The sequence below is a fragment of the Rhinichthys klamathensis genome, unplaced genomic scaffold (genome assembly GCF_029890125.1).
Source record: "Rhinichthys klamathensis goyatoka isolate OS25496 unplaced genomic scaffold, OSU_Roscu_1.1 h1tg000292l_1, whole genome shotgun sequence".
Lineage (NCBI taxonomy): Eukaryota > Metazoa > Chordata > Actinopteri > Cypriniformes > Leuciscidae > Rhinichthys > Rhinichthys klamathensis.
In genome coordinates, this window is record NW_026606811.1 from 171,103 (window position 1) to 192,590 (window position 21,488).

Here is a 21,488-nt window from a genome sequence, read left to right on the forward strand (position 1 = left end):
TAGATTCAGTGCTTGCGCTACACAAGCCCTTGACATCAGAGATAATTCTTAGACAGTTTTGCATGTAAAGGTGTGAAAATTCCCATATGAGTTTTGTAGGTAGTTTGGAGAGAATTAGCGAGCTTTGTACTTTTGTGATCATGGGTCAGTGAGTTTCTCGTGCGAAGAAAGCGGCAGGTAGCGAGTTTGTGTTCAATTCACATCCAAGTACACCACTGTCACACTATCCATCTGGACAGTCTCTGCTTCGTGATCGGTAACCCCTTGATGCGACAAAGAGCTGTTCTGACTGCCTCACAATTTGATGAAAGCCTCAAATGTTTCAGAAAGGCTCGGTTTCCCATCAAAATACAGAGGGAGAGATTTTAGAGAGAGAGGTTAGAGTGACAGAAAACGATAGCCTTTAGACTTTTTTTATCAAACAAAGTGTAAAAAACTAATTTCACATGATTCAAATGTAAATTCATGTTTTATGCCTTCATTTGATTGGTAAAAAAATAAAATACACAAAACAGAATTTCTGACAAAAAAAAAAATCAAACCATTTCATAACATTATTTTATTTATTTATAAATGTTCTTGTTTTGATGAATTCAATAAATTCATTAATTCAATCAATTATAAAAATTTAACTAAACAATTAAAATGGAATCCAGAAAAATTAAAACAGAAACACAGAATTTGGTAAAATATAAAACGGAATTTGATAAAATAAGATAAAACGAACTTTTAGTAAATTGTTGCTAAATTGTATTGCTAAAAAGTTTTGATTTAAATTAATTAGACATGCTTTTTGATTACTAACATTTAATTTAACCATTAAAATTGACCAAAAAAAATTAAATGGAAAAAAATGGAATCCAGAAAAACTAAATTGGAAAAAAAATTTTTTTTGAAAAAAATGGAACTGAATTTGGGAAAATATATAACGGATTTCATAGGGCCTATACAGTCCACACAATACAGCAATGTGTAGAGCATTCAGTTTTGCTGCAAGAAAAACATATAGTTTAAAAACACATTTCAATACCAATTTTAGATTTGATTTCAGATATGACATTTATTATGTATGAAGTGAAGAGCATTATCATTTGACACTAGAGGGAGCTGCTAACAGTTATTATTTTTATAATTAACTTTTATGTGTGATGCTATAAATGTAATATGTTGAATATTAAAAAAGTTATTATAAAGTGATGCATATGGTTTACAGTTAATAAATATATGTAGACTATTTTTTAATTAAACAAAACTAGTTTCAACAGACATTTTGTCAGATAACAAGGTTGACATAACACTTTTTAGTGTAGAGAAAAAACTGAAGTAACTGACAAACCTTTTAAACTTGAAGAGTATGAATGCTGCAGCAGAGATCAGGCTTATGAGGAGAAAGACAGCGAGAGCCCAAACACCTGGACCTGCTGCAGCCAGACGAGAACCTGCAGGAGACCAGCTTCTGTCATCAGCATATATAGCATTATCAAACTGTTGCTCACATTTGTCATTCATTTCATACCGATTTTGACTTTGCTAAACTTTCTGTATTTATGTCACAATCCCAAAGGAGAGAATTTTCTAAACTATCATTTTAATCATTACCTGACTCACATGATTATTTAGAACTCGCACAGCAGTCAGGCTGAATAAAGCAGTCATATACCAGCAGCCATATCACCCTGTAGCCCAAGACTGGTTGCCCACTGAAGCTAAGCAGGGCTGAGCCTGGTTAGTACCTGGATGGGAGACCTCCTGAGAAAACCAGGTTGCTGCTGGAAGAGGTGTTAGTGAGGCCAGCAGGGGGCGCTCACCCTGTGGTCTGTGTGGGTCCTAACGCCCCAGTGTAGTGACGGGGACACTATACTGTCAAAGAGCACCGTCCTTCGGATGAGACGTTAAACCGAGGTCCTGACTCTCTGTGGTCATTAAATCCCATATGCCCTTCGAAAAAGAGTAGGGGTGTAATCCCGTCATCCTGGCCAAATTTGCCCCTTGGCCTCTGTCCATCATGGCCTCCTAATCATCCCCATACACTGATTGGCATACACCCCATACAATAGTTATTATTATAAAGAGTGATACGTTTTCATACAGTATAACGAATCATGGCTAACAAAACATGTGCTCTGAGTCTGAAGTCCATCAAAAAACAAAGGACAAGTTCTATATTAGACTAATCACTATTGTTCAATGGAAAAACAGAAAGACTATGAGAGTATGAATAACATAAAGAGATGTCAAATATCCTCTAACTGATGTTACGCAGTTATATTTATTTAAAGTAATGCATTTAGTAAAAAGAGGCTCAAACAGAAACAGGTTTCAACTGTTCGATGGACGGCATCATTTACATTTGCATTTGGTAGAATTTCTAATGAATCTCAATTTTCTCTATCAAATGGTTACAGGGATCTAAAAATGTCCTGGTGACATTAATTCGGGTTTATGATATGACGTTAAAATAACCCAAATTTTATTTTGCTGTTGAAGAATCAGTGTTTCTAAAGGGTTTTGTAAAGTGGGTGGACCTTAGACCCTATTGGGGTCTGGGAATGGGAACATGATCCCCCCGGAAGAAAAAAAAATGGCACTTTTTAAAGTTAAATGCATCAATCTGGTACGAGGAAAAAGTTCTTTACTCTGAACTGTTTATAGTCGTAAAAGTGTCTCAGTCCACATTCCATTCACAATAATGTTTTTAGGAAACCAAGCCATTTTAATATAATAATATTAGTAGTAGTAGTAATAATGATAATAATAATAATCATTGATAATATCTAAGACAGAAATATATTAGGCCTACTACTGAACTGCAATGTAAATAAGAAAACATATTTCTTTACTTGCAAGAGTTTACTTTTCTGTGACAACAGGTGTACAAAGGTTACATTTTGTTCAACAAATTCGATTGTTTTTTGTTGTAGGACATAAAATATGTGACCAAAATGTCAATTTTTTTTATTTTTAAAATCGAGGTAGAAGAGCAATAGGCTATTTAATCTCCCTATTAAATTGCCTTTAATAGCCTCCGTAAAATGCTCTCCGACCTTTACTAACGAACAGCATTTTCAACCATGAACTCTTGACATCGACATACTGTGTGGGTAGACTCTCTGGTGTCCGTTTATTTGGAATTCGTTTTCCGTTTACTGTAGAAGGTTTGTTGACGGCTAGTCAGTCACGCCTCCAGTGTTCACGACACAGAGAGGAAGAGGAATTTCCTCGACGTTATCCACAACAAAATGGCGATAATTTTATTTTAGCACTTACCGGTAATACACCTATATACGTTTTACACTTTTATTTTTCTTATTAAATCCGGTTACTTGTGTTTGTCACAACATTTGTAGTCGGTCAGTTTAAACCGAGTCCTAAATATATGGTAGCAGCTAGCCTATTGTGCGGAGATGGAAAGCCTGCAGATTTGTATAAAGTATTGTAAGTCTTTGTATATATTATTATGTTTATATAAATAATAATTATAATATTGTATATTATATTATATTTTTTAACCCTTATGAACCCCCCTTTCCCCACCGGAGTGAGCAGAACTTCAGCGAAACTGAAATAGACTTTAACCTGTTGAGAGTCTGAAGACTGGTCGAAGTTCAGGTCGTCGCGCTCATGGGTTTAACGTTAACCTTTCCCTCACATGAAATTATGCTTTGTCACTTGTTCTAACGTTACTGCTGGATGAAGCGTTAAGCGTTTCTATTTTTCGTAACTTTACCAGTTAAATCGTCAGGAGGGACGCATACGCTGGGGCAGATGCTCTTATTTTACCAGTTTGAGGTGGAGATCGAGTGGAGGAAGGAGAACTGTCGTGTCGGGGAATACAAACCTAGAGCTGATATTTAAATAATTTGGATGATGGAACCTGCAGCGAAGCAGAAAGTGATTTACATCACCTACCTCATCGCAGCTCTTGACGTCACCTGGCTCTTTCTCCAGTTCTCCATAACACCGGTACGTCGGGTCTTGCTTTTTCGACATCATTCAGAGTCACGTGTTAAATGAAACCACATTTGAGTCAATCTTTAGCTGTACTCTGTAATATCTGCAGGCTTTTTTGGAGTGTTCATTTAGTGATATTTTCACATGACATTCCAGCAAACTATTAATGTAAGTCTTGTGTTAATTCATGTGAACTAATTGATTTTACACTTACATATAATTTTATATTTTTATTTTATTTTTATATAACATAATTTATTAAAATTTAGTTGTTTTGATACCTTTTTTAATTTAATACACTTTATTTTTTGAAGCACAACAACAATATTAAATTCAATATTTATGTAGGCTATGTACTTTATAATATATAGCCTATTATTAATTTTTTTTATAACATTATATATTTTCAATATGCAATTATTTATTCATCTGCATCACACCCTTGGGTTTTTCTTAATTAATTAAAAGTCACTTAGGATAAAAGCTGCTACTAAATGTAAATGCAACATAAAGGCTGTATAGTCAAGTGGATGAAAGCTGGTCATGATGTTTGCCCTATTCTAGTCTAATCCAGGCTCTTTCAGCTATTTCGATTTATTCAGCTATTCGGGAGTTATAGCAGATGGGTTGCATTGCATGTTCAGTTTTGTCTTCTGTGGAACAGTATTTGGCGAAGAGGCTCGGGTTCGACACTATTTGGTTCGGATATCTGCAGACCACAGTTGGAGTGATTCAGCTGCTTGGAGGCCCTATTTATGGAAGGTAAGAAGATATCAGATCTGTGTTGTGTATATGGTAGTATATGATGTATATATGGTATAGTGTTGATATGTATGTAAGTATGTGTGCTTATTTATTTAAGTTATAAGAATACAGTTACTTTATCGTATGTACAGAAGTGATTTCTTTTATTCACATACTTGGATGTGTGTCATCATGTCCTTCTGTCTGTTCTCAGGTTTGCAGATGTGTTTGGAGCACGTGCAGCTCTCACTGTGTCTTGCTTGGCATCAGTGGTTTATTTCCTACTGTTGACCGTGGCAGACAGCACTTTTATGCTTTTTGTGCACAAACTACCTGCTGTTTTCATGCATGGACTGCCAGGTAAAACATACTCTTACACACACACACACACACACACACACACACACACGCACACACACACACACACACACACACACACACACACACACACACACACACACACACACACACACACACACACACACACACACACACACACACACACACACACACACACACACACTGCTAACTCAGACACACTCTGTACACACTACACAGGTACATGAGTACATTTGTATCTGTGTGTGTAGGAGCTCAAATGGTGGTAGCAGATTTGTCAGAGAATGAGAAGCGAGCAGAAGCTCTTGGGAAACTTGGCCTCTGTTTTGGCATTGGCATGATTGCAGGATCCACACTTGGTGGGACCCTCAGCACACGCTTTGGGTAAAACACACTACACCACCTACACTACCATTATAAAGTTTAAGGGTAGTCAAATTTTGTAACAGTTTTTAAAAGAAGTCTCCTTTGTTCACCATTGCTGCATTTATTTGATAAAAAAAATACAATAGGAATGTTAAATAACAGTTTTGTACTTTAAAATATTTAAAAAATGTAATTTATTCCTGTGATGGCAAAGCTGATTTTCAGCAGCCATTACACCTGTCTTCAGTGTCACATGATCTTTCAGAAATCATTCTCATATGCTAATTTGGTCAATAATCTCAATAAACATTTATAATTATTATCAATGTTGGAAACAGTTGTGCTTAATATTTTTGTGGAAACTGTGATACTTTTGTTTTTTAGGTTCTTTGATTAATAGAAAGTTCAAAAGAACAGCATTTATTTGAAATTTAAATCTTTGCTGTCATTTTTGATCAATGTAATGCATCCTTGCTGAATAAACATATTCTTCTTTTTTTATTCTTTTTATATCAAGTATATATATGCCAGCCAACATCTCTTAAAATTCAGCACATCTTCTCAAAATAGTTTTTTTGTTAATATGTAAGCTCTCCCTGATACTGCTTTTTGTTCACTATTACAAAACGTTACCATTTGTACTTTGGAAAAACTGCATTCTAAGAAAACTAATAATGTTGTTTATCACATAAAAATTAGATGAAGGCAGCACTGATCCAGTACAACACAATTTAAGTACCAATGATTATGTTTTGTGTGTGTGTGTTGCAGGGAAAAGTTTGCAGCATCTTTTGCGGCTATCGGGAGTTTTGTTTCCTTGCTTTTGGTGTTGAACTTCATCCCTAAACAGACCAAAATACACACCGTGCCAGAGAGTGACAGTATGACAAACACACAAGACTCACCTAGACACAGAAGAAATACTCTTGCTGTAGCTTTTTGTAACTTTATTTTATAAAAATATTGCATATTAATACTTTTGTCTGTGTTTAGAGAAGGGATCATCAAAGTCAGTGTTTAATCTGGGGGAGATCACTAGACTGATGAAGTTTCCAGGTGTTGCAAAGACGTTTATTGTGAAGATTATCTCTGGATTGCCATCAGGTGAACATATACAGTATATCAACTATTCCGGTTTGTGACTTATTGAAACACAGTGGAAACATACTTAAATGAAATGAAAATTCACCCTCATTCACCATCTTCTCCAATCATTTAGCCCACTTAAAGGTAGGGTATGGGATTTGCAAAACGGCCGGCAGATTTTGAAAATACACAACTCAAAAGGTCCTACCTTCTTTCCTCCAACGCTGGCCCTGACTCCACCCATTCGAAGAACATGGACGCGCAATCATGCATCTGCAAAACTCAGATGCGCAAGATTGCACTTACTCTCTCTCTCTCTCTCTCTCTGTACCGGGGCGACTTGCACTTACTGTGACTGGGTCACGAGCTTTGAGTATGCGCACGAAGGGGACACGCGTGCGAGGGGGAGGGGGGTATGATACGACCGTTTGATTGACGCACTTACTGTCCAATGATTCTAGGTGGTCTTGGAAATGATTGGCTGGAGTTTTTCGATTCCTGCCCGTTCCACAGATGATTAAATTGCTTAATTTTCATTTCAGTGCTTCTAACTCAGTGGCTGTAAGTGGGTTAGGAATAGGATTTCAAGTGATTTTGAAAAAATGGTCAAAAAAGAAAATCACATACCCCACCTTTAAAGGGATAGTTCACACAAAAATTAAGCCATCCTAGATGTATATGACATTCTTCTTTCAGACGAGTACAATCGGAGTTATATTAAAAAATGTCCTGACTCTTCCAAGCTTTATAATGACAGTGAATGGCCATTTCTGTTTTGAAGTCCATCAAAGCGCATCCATCCATGATAAAAGTACTCTACACGGCTCTGGGGGGTTAATAAAGGCCTTCTGAAGTGAAGCCATGTGTTCGTGTAAGAAAAATATCCATATTTAAAATTGTATCGACTAAAATAACTAGCTTCCGGTAGACGGCCTACGCAAGTAGACTTGCTCCAAAAGAGTAACACTTGACGATGTATGACATAGCATGTAGGAGTAGCGTACGCTTTGACGCCTCTCGCGGTTCAAACAAACAGGGCTGAGCAACAAACTCAAGCTCCTCCGACATTTCTCTTTAAAAATTGTCGTTTTAGACTTCTAATTCGTGACTAGTGTTTTGTTTTGCTCTATCCTCTGCGCTTCCGCTTTCGTCATTACGTTGTGCGTCAAGATCAAGTGTTACTCTTTTGCCATAAATCGATGCGTACGGCCGTCTGCCAGAAGCTAGTTATTTTAGTCGATAAAGTTTCAAATATGGGTATTTTCCTTACACAAACGCATGGCTTCACTTCAGAAGGCCTTTATTAACCCCCCGGAGCCGTGTGGAGTTCTTTTATCATGGATGAATGCACTTTTATGGACTTGCCATTCACTGCCATTTTAAAGCTAGGAAGACCCAGGACATTTTTTTATATACCTCCGATTGTATTCGTCTGAAAGAAGAATGTCATATACACCTAGGTGAGTAAATCATGGTCTAATTTTCATTTTTGGGTGAACTATCCCTTTAAGAATTTATGCAAGATCTGAATGCAAGCTTGCAGAAGATTGCAAGAAAGGGTTCTTGCAACCTACTGCACGCTTGCATTCAGATTTGCGTCCATCCAATCAACGACCGATGGATAGAAATAAGTCCCTGGTCTATAGTTTTTTTCTCTTTTGACAATATCTCTTTCTCTTTCGCTCTATGTATGTCACAATATGGAGGTTAAGATCTGTCACTACTTCCATTCCATAATTTTTCTTGTGTTTTGTTTTATACATTTATGTCTGTTTCCTTTGTGCTTCAGGTATATTTCAAGTTATGTTCTCCATCATTGCCATAAACTTCTTCCAACTGAAGGCTGAGCAGAATGGCTATCTGATGGCTTACTTTGGCATTGTTCAAATGGTATAATCACATGCGCACTTCTACTCAATCATATGCCATATAAATAGTTTTGAATTAAAGCTCTGCTGTGCTGGGGTGGTTTGCTTTGGTAATAAGTGACTCTTATTGTTAAAGGTGATCCAAGGTGCTGTAATTGGGCGTCTTACATCTAGACTTTCAGAATATACCTTACTGCTGCTGTCTGTTGGGATAAGCAGTGTAGTGGGCCTTGCACAGGTAAACTGATATTGCAAAATCATCCTTCCAGTTCCCTTTTTTATTTTTAATTAGTTGCGTAACAGTGGTGTCAGTTAACTATGGAATAATTAGTGATGTGTGTATCTCCTTTAAGTGCGTATGTTTAATATATGTGCTTTGTGTGTTTTTCAGGCTATGATGACCAATGTGTTTCAATTTTGTTTAATCGTGATACCGATGATGTTTTCTCTAAGTGTCTTCAATGTCATCACAGATAGCATGTTGACCAAGAGTGTGTCTCCCTCTGACACAGGTAATCTACGCACTCAACTGGATGCCCTTGTGCATATAAATAGTACTTATAAGTACATATAAATGTACTCAATGCCGAGGAAACATTTTCCTTCCTTAAGGTTTTTATAATGGCAATAAATTTGAAAATTACAATTGTTTTTTATAATAATAATAATAATAATAATGTTTTTAGGAAAAGTGCAGTAAGTGATTTCTGAGAAAAAAACACCCCTCCCTTCGTTGCTCTGCCCCCAAAATGCACAAACACGCATTGCAAGAGGGGATGTCTCTTTATCATACCTGAAGCAAAGCAAAAAAAAAAAAAACTTTGTGAAAAATAAAGTAAACATGACGTACAAACGACAAGAAAGAACAAAAAAATAACATACAGTACACAAGAGTATATACAAGCAAGAGTCATGTGTTAGTTGCCAGCAGCACACCAGCTCCAGAAGAACAATGGCACTCAAAACTGTCCTGTAAGCTAACATTACAACAACAGCATATCTTGGTTCTTCGAAACATAGCTAAACCAATGTTACTCGCGTATGGAGCAGAAACAACACAACCTCAGCCTGCATTTTCAGGCCTTCCCGCTTGGGTCTCTTCAGTTCTGGAAAGCTTTTCAAATATTAACGCGGGTCCTAAAACTCTTGCCTGATCATAACCTTTCTTTTTCCAGTGATATTCCTCTGACCTTTTTTTCTTTTGTAATGTCTCTCAGCCATCTCTCTTTCTTCAAATCTCCCTCTAGCTCACTCTCTCTCCTCCCCCACCATGAGTGTATAAGCCCCTTACTGCTAATTGGCTACAAGAGTGTGTTGTGGTCAAAGACTTTAGATATACACTCATGTTACTCATGAATGGGAAAAAGTGCAACGCGCAATATGGTGGAATAAGTCCCGCATTCTGAATAAAATAGCCATTCGCTGATTGTTAAAGTCATCGCATCAGTGCAGCTGCTTTTAGAAGCTCTGGTTGCTTTAGAGAGAGTCAGTGTTCTGAGACGTGCACTTAGGACTGCACATGCACATTGGCTGGTCTAGCCTGAAAAAAAGCTTTTTTTAACGCTATTTGAGCATAAGAAACACCATTTTTATGACAGATCATGTTAGACTTTGTTGCTGATTTAAGACATGTTATTTAAATTTAAGTTCAAGCTAATTTGGTTGTGGTGCTTGGTGCGATCCACTTTTTACTGCCTTTTCTCAGAAATCCATTACTGGACCTTGAATTCAGCCTTTACATGTTTATATTAACAACATATTTAATAAAAAAAGCAGGCTCTAACAGTTATAATTAAAGGTGCTCCAAGCGATGTTGGGTGATGTCACTTCTTGTTGACGTTCGAAGTATTGTCAAACAAAACAGAGGCTAGCTAGACCCTCCCTCCTCCACACCCCCCTTCATGTGTACGTGCACTGACCCCACCCCCAAATCATTCTTGTTGGTTATTGGCTGGAACACTGTTTGTTTTGTTTCGTGGAGCGGGTTGCCCCAGTGTTGTTTGTGGAGCCTGGGCTGTCTACAGAGACCGCGTTTTTTTTACAGTGTGTTCAGGGGAAAGGCAGCTAGCGGATAGTGAGGAGATGTTTGCTGTATGTGACAAAAAATGATTTGGCCTAAAAAACGCGTGACATCACTTAGAGCACCTTTAATCATCAACTAGTTAAACATTCTTAAAAAAAATGTCAAGCACTTTGTGTGGTGTTTGTGTGTATTCAGGAACCATGCTGGGTCTGTGTGCTTCGGTGCAGTCTCTTTTGCGAACTGTGGGGCCAACTATTGGAGGATTCCTCTATGAGACATACGGTGTGCCATCCTTCGGATTCATCCAGTGTGTCATCAATGCTGCTGTCTTTAGCCTTCTGCTAGCCACTGGAGGGCGCTCACAGCCACATAGACCATAACAATTGTAAAAAAGTTTATGAGTATCTGTTTGTGGCCACATTGTGTGAGAGAGGGCTGTTTACAAAACACCATGGGCATTTAACTTACCTCCTCATACAATGGGGAAGAATTTAGTCCTAATAAATAACCCAGCTGATTTTAAGTTTTGTAAATGCCACAGACATCAAAATATCTTGTTACGGTCAAATTACTCCTCTTTATATCACACGTTAAATCAGGATTGTCTTTTATGAAAGTTTCATATGTTGAAAAGAAGCTGGCATGTAAATGTTTACTGTAGGCCAGTACAAAGCGATGCAGAATGAACACAAATGAAGGGAGAGGGGAGGGGAGGAGAGGGGAGGGGGAGGGGGAGGGGGGGGGGGATGACTGGACTGGACTGTTGACGGGATTGTTAATGACGGGGGTGTAGCTTTCATGAGGCACACACGCGCAAGGTCTCTCACTCTCTGCCGTGCTCTCTCACCTTCACTTTCTCCTCACAATCATGACGTAGATCCACAGCTAGGTAGATCAATGAGTATAGAACCACTATGATTATGACTGAAGTGTCACAAAATTCTGAAATTATCGTACATTGTGGGATTTTTTTCATTATTGATCGTACATCGTACAGAGGTCAAAATTACCGTACAAATACGATAATTATCGTACGTCTGGCAACACTGACGAGAACCAATGAGGCTCATTCTTTTGTGTTACACAGCACGTTTGAGCTTGAACCAATGAGGTTTGTTCTCGCATGTCACGCAGGTTCGGTTGAGCTTCTGTTTATGTTTGCTGATCAATGTTTAAATGTGAATAAAAGCCTCAATTTAATCTGTTCAATTATTTTATTTATTTATTTATTTGATAGGGACAAGTGGGAACAATCAACATGCACCGCACTACAACATTTATAGCCAAGGCTAATTTGCGATGTCCGTCCCTAGATGAGCTTTTCACACAAGTACATACAAAAAGTACAAAAAAATACATTTACATATACAGGACACTACTTAATTCTGACATTACATAAAGAAATGTGCATTTGAGCGCAAACTATCAATGATTACATACTTGATCTCTTTTTAAAATACGCTTTAATTCATTTTTAAAAGCTCCCAGATCTAAGTCCTGTTTCAACTCGATCGGCAAGGAGTTCCAGAGCTTAGCACCCTGGACAGTAAAAGCCGATTGTCCAAAGGTCTTTTTTCTAACGGGCACTTTCACATTTCCATTAGCAGCTCCTCGTGTGATGGAGCCCACTGATCTAAGTGGGACTATGTGACGTCTAAGAACATCAGGGGCTTGATTGTGCAAACATTTATACATTAATTTCAAGTTACTAAATTCATCATATAAAGCTATCGTGTCTCTTACGGTAATTTGGACTAAACTGCTCAATTCATATGGATTTACAATCTCTTTATGGACTTTTGAAGCGTCAAAATGGTAATTGCGTAGATGGTCAATGGAATGGACAGAAATCTCTCGGAAAGTATATTCATTTGTGTTCCAAAGAAAGTCTTTGGGTAAATTAACTCTTTAAGCAGAATGCACCGACAGCCTGATACTTTTCACTTTCATTGCATCTTTTTATTTTCCATATTAAAGTAAATGGTGACCTCTCATTCTGCCTATCTCCTTTTGACAAGAAAGTAAGTTATGCAGATGTGAAACACGAGGATGAGTAAATGATGACAGAATTGTCTTTTTTATTGTTAAGGTGAACTATACTTTTAACACCTGTCAGTTGTTGTATCAATTGGTTTTCATTGTCAATGTATAAAAAATATATATATATATATATCAACATTTAAGCCTAAACTTTTTTTTCTGGCGTTTTCTTGCAGCAACAGTACAACGGGCATCCCGTTCTCTCTCGGAAGTTGTGGTTATGCATTAGTGGGTTTCATTAGCATATATTATGCTAATGAGGGCGAGCGCGCAACGGGTGTTATCTTCAGCACCTGAGATGAGCGCGGGCACACAGGAGAGAGAGAGAGAGAGAGAGCGAGCAGCTGCTGCAGTCAGACGGGAATATGCGTCGATAGTGCCCATCGGTGTAAGACTGTGAGGGGAGAATCTCATTCCATTTCAAGTGATTCGCATGAGTCACGAATGGATCCTATTTTAACTCCCGGAAAGAAACTTTTTTTACTCTATTTATTATTCTTTATCTTAATATATCAAGGTAAGTAGCATGACGATGGACTGGTGTGGTCACTTATGCTCTGATATATTGATTAGCCTATTATTTTAAAGAAAATTTTAATTTAGATTTTACAAAAAAAATGTAGCCTATTATTATTGTCAAAGGAACCAGCTTTTGACTTTGAGGAAAACACTTCCTCTGGCAGTGAAGGGAGAACTATAATTGAATGGTCAAAAGCCTATATGCCTAAATTCCTTATCTTAATGTATCAAAGTAACCATGAGTAACAATCTTAATAATTTTTATATAAAAATATATACAATTCATATTTTAGTATGATGCATAGTTTCCAAACGTTTGATTAAATTGTTTGATACAGACAAGTGTTACACTGACTGTGAAAAAAAAATTTAACCATAAACTTTGAAAAGTGCTGCACTAATGTGATCATTTGTTTCTTTTTAGCAAATCTCACGTGGGGCACTGAAAGTCTGAATTTAACACAACAGCATGATTTTGAAAAGTAAGTAGGCCTCTTACGATTTAAATTTATGTGCCGATCCGAAAGACATATGCGTGCTGTATTTTTTATTTTCATTTATTTAATTATTTAGGCCTATTATTTATTTATTGTAACGGGTAAAAACTTTTCTATTACAACCTACATCTATTTACATTTTGAGCAACTTGATTTTTTTTACATCTCGACTCGTTGACTTAACTCGCCCTAATTTTACGCATGTTTGATGAAATCAATTGAAAGGTCTTCAGGTCTGTTCTAGTTGTGAAACAGGCCGTCAAAGCTCAGTCGAAACGCCTGTGAATCTCTGGCTTTTCTGTCGAACACAAGTGCTGATTAGCTGTGTGTGAGGAACAAACCGCTCCTTGTTCTCTGTGTGTCCCAGCAGCAGCGAAAGCAGCAGGATAATGCTGGAGAAATGGGATCCCGCTTCCCAAACGGAGCAGGTAGGAGAGCTGAAGCGATGCATTGAGAGAGCGCACAGGAAACCTGCGCTAAATGCAGTGCCATGAGGTTAAATGCATAACATTACAGAAAACAAGGTGTTTGCAAAAGATGTGCTTTCTTGATCTATGATAAAAGCGAGGATGTTGAACAAGCTATGGTGAGATTAGCCTACCTGATTCAAGTAGGATCTAAATCAAAGTGAAATTGTCTAAACTTCGATGAGGTTTAAATGATAAAATATAAAGGAATTTAAAACGTTTTCTACACAATTCCAGCAAAAGGAATTATCCCCTGGCTCATTTTATTTTTCATTAGCTATAAGCTATAGCCTACTGTTTTTCATAAGCCTCCATTCAATGCCAGGCTTTTTAGTTACCGAAGAAGAAAAGAGGATGCGAATTATGCACGAATGATGTCTGGGTGCATATTTCCTTCAACGAAAACTTGTTCGACTAAACAGAACGCTGTTCGAGCATTTTGAGTATTAAAAAACATTTTCTAAACACTGCGTCATTATATTTTTTATTATAAATTTACATGTAGGCTAACATAAAATTTGTGTTTTTGGTTTGTTTGTTTTATAATTATTTATTTGGCATTTGGTCAATTGCGTCAGGTGCGCACAAAATTCACATTATGAACGAGATTGCGCATCGAAAAAAAAATTCCTTGCAACTTTCTTTTAAAAGAATTTGACCCCCCTTAAATTCATTGTTTAATTCGCACACAGAAAACACAACCCCCAGTGCTGGCTTTGTGGAGATCTTTGGGACAAAAAGTCGTCATTTCGGAGGCAGTAAAGCGGTTTCAGGTGTCCGCTGGGCGCTCAGGATTGGTAAAGCTGGCGCGGCTGTTCCCCAGAGCCGCTATTCACTGAGACACACTGGCCCCGTTCATTATGTCAGAATACATCTCCCTTTACTGCCTCGTAAGCTACATGAAATTATTGAACTCTCAGATATCAAGTGTGATGGGGAGAAGCGGGCAGAATAGAGCTGGTTTCGGTCAGATAAGAAAATGATTTAGTTCTGAAGTGAATCGTTGATCGCTCTCATGCAGCCTACCCTCTCATGCGGTGATAATAAACTCGTATCCATGTTATGCGCTGCACATTCTTGCAGCTTCTGTACAGTCAAGCGAACAATGATTTATTAGATTAGGACTTTGATTGAAATTTCACATTTGCCCTGCGGCGCCCGCCCTGCTTCTATTTTCCTGATAAATTTAATCTTGGAGGTCTTCATAATCCAATATGAAAACAAATTAATGTAGCCTAGTTGCAGATCGTAGGTTTAATTAGTCAACTAATTAGAACTGCTAGAGTTATACATAAGCTCAATATTTATTTGCTTGTAGCCTAAAAAAAAAAACGGCCTTTGTATAATAACCTCAAGCTTTAAGAGTTCTGTGACTTTTCTGCCTATTCAATTCATTCTTTCAGTCTAATGCGGCAGTCTTTCCAATCCAATAGGGACCTGCTACATATTTATATATTTTTAAATTGTACATAAATAATAACAAAATGTTTAAAGGGTTAGTTCACCCAAAAATGAAAATTATGTCATTATGGCCATCATGTCGTCAAGCCCGTAAGACCTCCGTTCATCTTCGGAACACAGTTTAAGATATTTTAGATTTATTCCGAGAGCTTTCTGTCCCTCCATTGAAAATGTATACACGTTATACTGTCCTTGTCCAGAAAGGCAATAAAGACATCATCAAAGTAGTCCACGTGACATCAGTGGGTTATTAGAATGTTTTGAAGCATCGAAAATACATTTTGGTCCAAAAATAACAAAAACTACGACTTTATTCAGCATTGTATTGTCTTCCGGTTCTGTTGTCAATCCGCGTTCACGAGTCCGCAGTGACGCTGCTGACGTAAGACGCTGCTGACGTGTTATCTGGTGAACCGGAAGAGAATACAATGCTGAATAAAGGCGTAGTTTTTGTTATTTTTGGACCAAAATGTATTTTCGATGCTTCAAAACATTCTAACAACCCACTGATGTCACGTGGACTACTTTGATGATGTCTTTATTTCCTTTCTGGACAAGGGCAGTATACCGTACATTTTCAATGGAGGGACAGAAAGCTCTCAGACTAAATCTAAAATATCTTAAACTGTGTTCCGAAGATGAACGGAGGTCTTACGGGCTTGGAATGACATGAGGGTGAGTCATTAATGACATAATTTTAATTTTTGGGTGAACTAACCCTTTAAAGTAAAGTGTTTCATTTTAAACAAATGCATATGCAACGATATGAATGTGCTTACATATTTTGATTTTAATGTCATGCACATTACATTTTAATTTTACTCACATTTGAATGTGGGATCAACTAAACTTCAGCTGGTTTACATCAGCTAAATATTGAATTTTTGTTTAATCCTTTTTTTTCAATAGTTTGAAATCAAACAATAATAGGCAAACTCCGTAGACTATATGTGGACCTGCTGGGGGTCACAGTACCCCAGTTACACAAACTATGTGTTAATTCAATCCTTTTATTCTCCAAAGAGATCCTTAGAGAGCAACTCATCGTCAGCAGAGCAAACAGAAGCACAGAAGCCATCACCCCGCAGAGCCACCGGTAAGACCTGAGTTGAATGTGACTTTAAGAGAAGGCCCAGTGCTCTCTTTGTATGTGTCATGGGTTTTTCTGCATGTTTTCCCCCTATGAACATTGCTCTGTGTTTAATTTGTGTATGAATGAATCTGTAAGGAACTGTTTGTTAATGTGTGTCAATGTGGATGCACTGGAATTTGCTTGTCACAAACTTTATTTGTTTATTGCATTTAGGAATAATTGTAAACTATTATAACACGATAATTACAGTTTGATAATTACAGTTTATGCAAGTTTGTGATGCATAAACCTTATTTTTGTTATGAGAAACTGCAAACAATAAGAGTTATGCTCATCTCTGAAATGTGAGAATGGGACTGCCCCCTCCTTCAGTGGACATCTGTTCAACAGGCTGAGTGTCATCATTACACATAAGAGCTGGATTCATCTTAATGCTTCACTGACCACTTCACTTACCAGATCTCAAACACATGCTTAAACGCACTGGAACACACACTATTTTAATGTGCTTTATTTGTGTCGTGCAGGTGAGTGTACATCTCCTTGTCTGAATGGGGGTTGGTGTGTCTATCCAGACTCCTGTAACTGCACTTTATACCAAGCCACTGGAACACATTGCCAGACAGGTACTGTACTGTGCAACATACAACACTTAATTTCACATTCCTTTCTTAGTTTTGACATGACAAATAATAGATAAAATGTTTCAGTCCCCAACCTAGGCTTTGAGCGAGAGATGACATGCCGCTCGTGGGGACAATACAACTATGAAACCTTTGATGGACTTTATTACTACTTCCCTGGAAAATGCAGCTACACGTTACTGAGAGACTGTGAAGACAGCACTCGGTCAAGTGTACATATACAGGTGATCTCTTATAATGTTTATAAATACTAATTTACTACAGCATATGTTTGTAGTTCCACTGATGTTCATAGTGGTAGAAAATATGTCCTTTACCAGATGGTGATTTGTTGCCTTTTTTTGCCATTTGACTGCTATAAGCTTCAGATGTGGCTCGTTTGAGCAGACTACTGTTCTCTGCTTTGTGTCAGAGATGCCATGTGTGTGTGTGTGTACTGCACAGCTCTTGCCTGAGGAAGATATTTATTGGCATTCATAGAGAAAGTGATCTCATTATTATGGTCATTTATGCCCATTACAGTTTAATACAGTAATTACAGCCAGGGCCAAAACAGAATTGGCTTTGTTCTCCCAGACTCACTGATGGGAATCCAGAGAAGGTGAGTTAACTCAGCCAGGAGTTTCTTTAGGCCATTAGCTTAAGTGCCAATATCATTTATCAATGAATTGAAAGGATGGCTGACAGTAATGCAGAACTTAAGCAGGATTGGCCCGGCTGCTCTGGATAAGTAGACTCCGCTCTTTGATGATGTAGAGGAAGCTTCTTAAGAGCTGCAAACTGTATTTGCAGATTCTTTATTTTAGTGGTAATGTGGCTTACTTCCGCCTAATTTTAGTGTTGGAATTCTTTATAATTTAAAGTTAAGGCTCATTTTAGTTTTTTTTTTAAGTCGCCATGAAATATAAGTTGCAATAGTCTTCTCTTTCCTGTTGTGACGTATATCCAAGTATAACACCTTCTCGAACAAGAAAATATGTATGGCGGGACTTGATTTTGTCTATCGGGAATTGAATCGTTGGATTGTTGTGGTTTACTATCGATGTGATCTCATGAGTGACAGGATGTCCCGCCCTCTGAGAAGAGTTGTTGTTGCAAGGGGGCAGGAAGTTATTTTGATTAAACATTATCGAGGGTACATGAATAATTAAAAAAATGATGTGCATGGAAAATGTGTTTATTATAAATGCTGCAATATTCCATAAAACATAAGAATAGTCAATTTTGATTTCATGGTGACTTTAATACGGCGAGATTCTTATATCATGCTTCATTATTAATTATTGATTTGCAGGTGCATAATGACCCAGAATGCAGTTCTTTCCCATACTCCTGTACACGTTCAATCAGCCTCTTCCTGCCCTGGGAGGGGGAGATTAGGTTACAGAACTTCAGTGTTACTTTCAAGGGTCAAAGGTAATGAACATTCACATTCAACCACACACTAGTCACTTAATCTCAACCTGACCTACATAATATTTCAGGGATTCTTTTAAAGAGCTGTTCAGTAATGGTTTAAATGTGTGTGTAGTATTAACTGTAGTTGAATATTCTCTATTCTAATATTCTGTAGTGTGCAGCTGCCCCATCACATCCACGATGTTGAGCTGGAGCGAATCTCTGACTACATTGTAGTGACACAGCCACAGGGTTTCACACTAGCCTGGCAGGGGTTCACTGGCTCCGTGTACATCAAGATGAGTCCTGAGTTTGTTGGACACACCTGTGGACTTTGTGGCAATTTCAATGCTGACACTCAGGATGACTTAATAACCAGCTATGGCAAGTTTCACTCAATTTGTTACAGACTGTGGCATTTGAATTATAACTGTGTAATGTAAAGGGAAAACATCAACAAAAATAGATCAAGATTAAAAAGTATAGATTTTATTTGACCATATAAAAAATAGTGAATTATTTGAATAGTATGAAATACATCATGACAGAGATTGTACTGATAGTACATGTTCTTTAATCCAAAAGTCCAACGAATACAGGAGAATAACAGGGAAATACAACCACATAACTTTGACGACACCGAACAGTGAACTCAGGGAACACAGGGCTTAAATAACAAGGAGAACTAATGAGATCATTAATCAGAATCATTAATTAGATACACTGGGAAACTGGGTCAAATGACAGGCGAAGGGAAAACAGAACCAAAACACATAGAACAGAACAGAACCCTGATAGTACACCCCCCTCTGGAAGGGCATGTCCTCACGTGATCCAAGGACCAACTAAGGAGGGAAGGCTGGGGCTCTGGAGGAGGATGTGGAAGAGGAGAGGGACAAAAATGGTCAGGGGGATGCAAAACAGTCCATGGGCGAGTGGAGGGAGGGAGGAGCCAGGAGCAGGAGCAACTATGCAGGGACCCAGACCACAGCCAGTACGATGGTAGAGCCATGGTGGAGGCCTGGGAGGAGGGACCAAGGATACGGTGGTGGAGACCCAGACGGAGCCAGGGTGATACCGCAGGTCTGGAGGACCAAGTTGGAGCTGACGGCTCTTGGGACCAAGGCAGAGTCAGGAACCCAGAAGACTGCGTTGGAGCCGGAGCGACTGAATAACATGGGTGGAACCGGAGGGAAGGTGAAGCCCGTTGGAGCCAAAGGGATGGAGGGGGGACGAAGGAGCCCGGTGGAACTGGTTAGATGACAGGCCACGGTGGAGCTGAGGGAGCATTGACCCAAGGCGGAGCCGATGGGTTGGAGTCCATGGCTCTGTGGCTGGAGGCAGAGATGGGGAATCCTCTCGCCGGGGCAGAGCTGGGGGCTGGAAGACCCGAGGCAAATCCACTGTATTGCAGGGGACCAACTGTGAATGAGCCGAGGGACTCACAGTTCCCAGCGGAGGAAGGGTTGGTGAACAGGATGGCTTAGGTAAAGGAGGAGGGAGAGGGTGGCTGGGCGGGAACTCAGGAAACACAGGAAGTTCTAAGCTGGGTGGAACCAGCGAGGACACAGGAAGTTCTATGCTGGACGGGAGCAGCGGGGGGACAGGAAGTTCAGGGCTGGGAATCTCCCGCACCTGGTCAGACGTATCCCTGAGCTCAGGCTCCGGGGCGGGGTGCGGGTTTAGCTTGATGTACTGGCTTGTTGTCCATGGCAGGCTCTGGCTACGTGTCTGCAGTGGAGTTTTGCTGTAGCTCCGTCAGGCGGGGCGATGGCTGACTGGACTCTGGGTCAGAGTCCGGAGTGGGGATGGTGTCATCCTCCGTGGGGCAAATGGTGAACGGCGAGTCGTTGTTCACCAGCACCCACTCCACGAATGCGGCAAGGTTTAACAAGCAGGTTTTCCTGGGTGATGTGCATAGTTTCAGGCATAGCAGGCTAATGGCATGGTGACAGCGTGGAGAAAAATGAAAATAAATAAATAAATAGAAACAACCAAAAAAAAAAAAAACCTGCAAAAAATACTGTTTCGGTTCACTGTCACGGGTGGCTGCTCCAAACAAGTGCACAAAGACAATAATTCAAACAAAATAGTCTTTAATCCAAAAGTCCAACGAATACAGGAGAATAGCAGGGAAATACAACCACATAACTTTGATGACACCAAACAATGAACTCAGGGAACACAGGGCTTAAATAACAAGGAGAACTAATGAGATAATAAACAGAACAGGTGAACGGAATCATTAATCAGACACACTGGGAAATGAGGCCTTGTCCACACGGACACGGGTATTTTTATAACCGGAGTTTTTCCTCCTGCGTTTAAAAAAAAATCCCGTCCACACGAAAACGCAAAAACACGCTAACGGCGCACACTCTGACGTCGCAAGGCAAAACCCCCGGTTTTACTGTCTACACGACAACACTGTAACCGGCGTTTCTGAAAATCCTCACCGGTTTTCAAAAATGTTTGGTTTCCATGGCCTGATACTGCGTTTCCATGTGGACGAACGACCGAACCGCGTAAAAAAAGTCACGGTTATAAAAATACCCGTGTCCGCGTGGACAAGGCCTGACAGGCACAGGGAAAACAGAACCAAAACACATAGAACAGAATAGAACCCTGACATTCACATTAAGCCTGTCAATACCGGTGATATACAACATTATAGTAATTAAAATTCCATCATAAACTTCTTTGCTTGTGACAGTCAGACAAGTAATATTTAATGATTCTTATGGTAGTTGACATTAAATACTTATAGGAATTTTTCTGTGGTGTAACATGCTATACTCCATATAAAACTATTTTAAACTGCATTTTTATTTGCATAACAATTTCATCATTATTATGTAGTTTTAGAGAATATTTTTACTTTTAAAAATCATTTGTCACACCACAGGATCATTTAAAATTTGTGGAAAACCACACACTTTCCCCTTACACAAATTTTAAAATCTTGATGTTGATTTTAAAAAAGTGCATGAAC

General features: G+C 38.7%; 2 protein-coding genes and 1 pseudogene across 5 annotated transcripts in view; all 3 read left to right on the forward strand.

Moving 5' to 3' along the window:
* Nucleotides 1-1,658: 1,658 nt before the first annotated feature.
* On the forward strand, nt 1,659-1,775 carry LOC130103615 (5S ribosomal RNA; annotated as a pseudogene).
* Nucleotides 1,776-3,182: 1,407 nt separating this feature from the next.
* slc22a18 (solute carrier family 22 member 18) lies at nt 3,183-11,054 on the forward strand. Of its 2 annotated transcripts, none has more exons than XM_056269900.1 (11): nt 3,183-3,269; nt 3,731-3,963; nt 4,616-4,713; nt 4,910-5,055; nt 5,286-5,418; nt 6,172-6,281; nt 6,394-6,504; nt 8,276-8,376; nt 8,491-8,592; nt 8,746-8,866; nt 10,573-11,054. In XM_056269900.1, exons 2-11 carry the CDS (start codon nt 3,865-3,867, stop codon nt 10,755-10,757), a joined length of 1,206 nt encoding a protein of 401 aa, XP_056125875.1. In that variant the 5' UTR covers nt 3,183-3,269; nt 3,731-3,864; the 3' UTR covers nt 10,758-11,054. The 2 variants fall into 2 exon arrangements, with proteins under 2 accessions (XP_056125875.1, XP_056125874.1); XM_056269899.1 differs by lacking the exon at nt 3,183-3,269 and adding an exon at nt 3,545-3,609.
* Nucleotides 11,055-12,626: 1,572 nt separating this feature from the next.
* otog (otogelin) overlaps nt 12,627-21,488 on the forward strand; it is a 44,343-nt gene continuing 35,481 nt past the window's right edge. The window contains exons 1-8 of one of the 3 annotated variants that reach the window (XM_056269887.1): nt 12,627-12,934; nt 13,361-13,418; nt 13,801-13,861; nt 16,385-16,457; nt 16,982-17,080; nt 17,165-17,322; nt 18,393-18,514; nt 18,672-18,880. In XM_056269887.1, coding sequence (XP_056125862.1) covers nt 12,862-12,934; nt 13,361-13,418; nt 13,801-13,861; nt 16,385-16,457; nt 16,982-17,080; nt 17,165-17,322; nt 18,393-18,514; nt 18,672-18,880 — 853 coding nt within the window. In that variant the 5' untranslated portion in view covers nt 12,627-12,861. The remainder of the gene's footprint in view (nt 12,935-13,360; nt 13,419-13,800; nt 13,862-16,384; nt 16,458-16,981; nt 17,081-17,164; nt 17,323-18,392; nt 18,515-18,671; nt 18,881-21,488) is intronic. The other 2 variants (XM_056269888.1, XM_056269889.1) reach the window with 2 other exon arrangements.

Bases quoted from the DNA above. Each gene is read 5' to 3' on its own strand.
- slc22a18 (XM_056269900.1), top strand. From the start codon at position 3,865: ATGATGGAACCTGCAGCGAAGCAGAAAGTGATTTACATCACCTACCTC. The intron at 5,056-5,285 runs GTAAAACATACT...CTGTGTGTGTAG, and splicing joins TTTCATGCATGGACTGCCAG to GAGCTCAAATGGTGGTAGCA. The intron at 8,867-10,572 runs GTAATCTACGCA...GTGTGTATTCAG, and splicing joins TGTGTCTCCCTCTGACACAG to GAACCATGCTGGGTCTGTGT.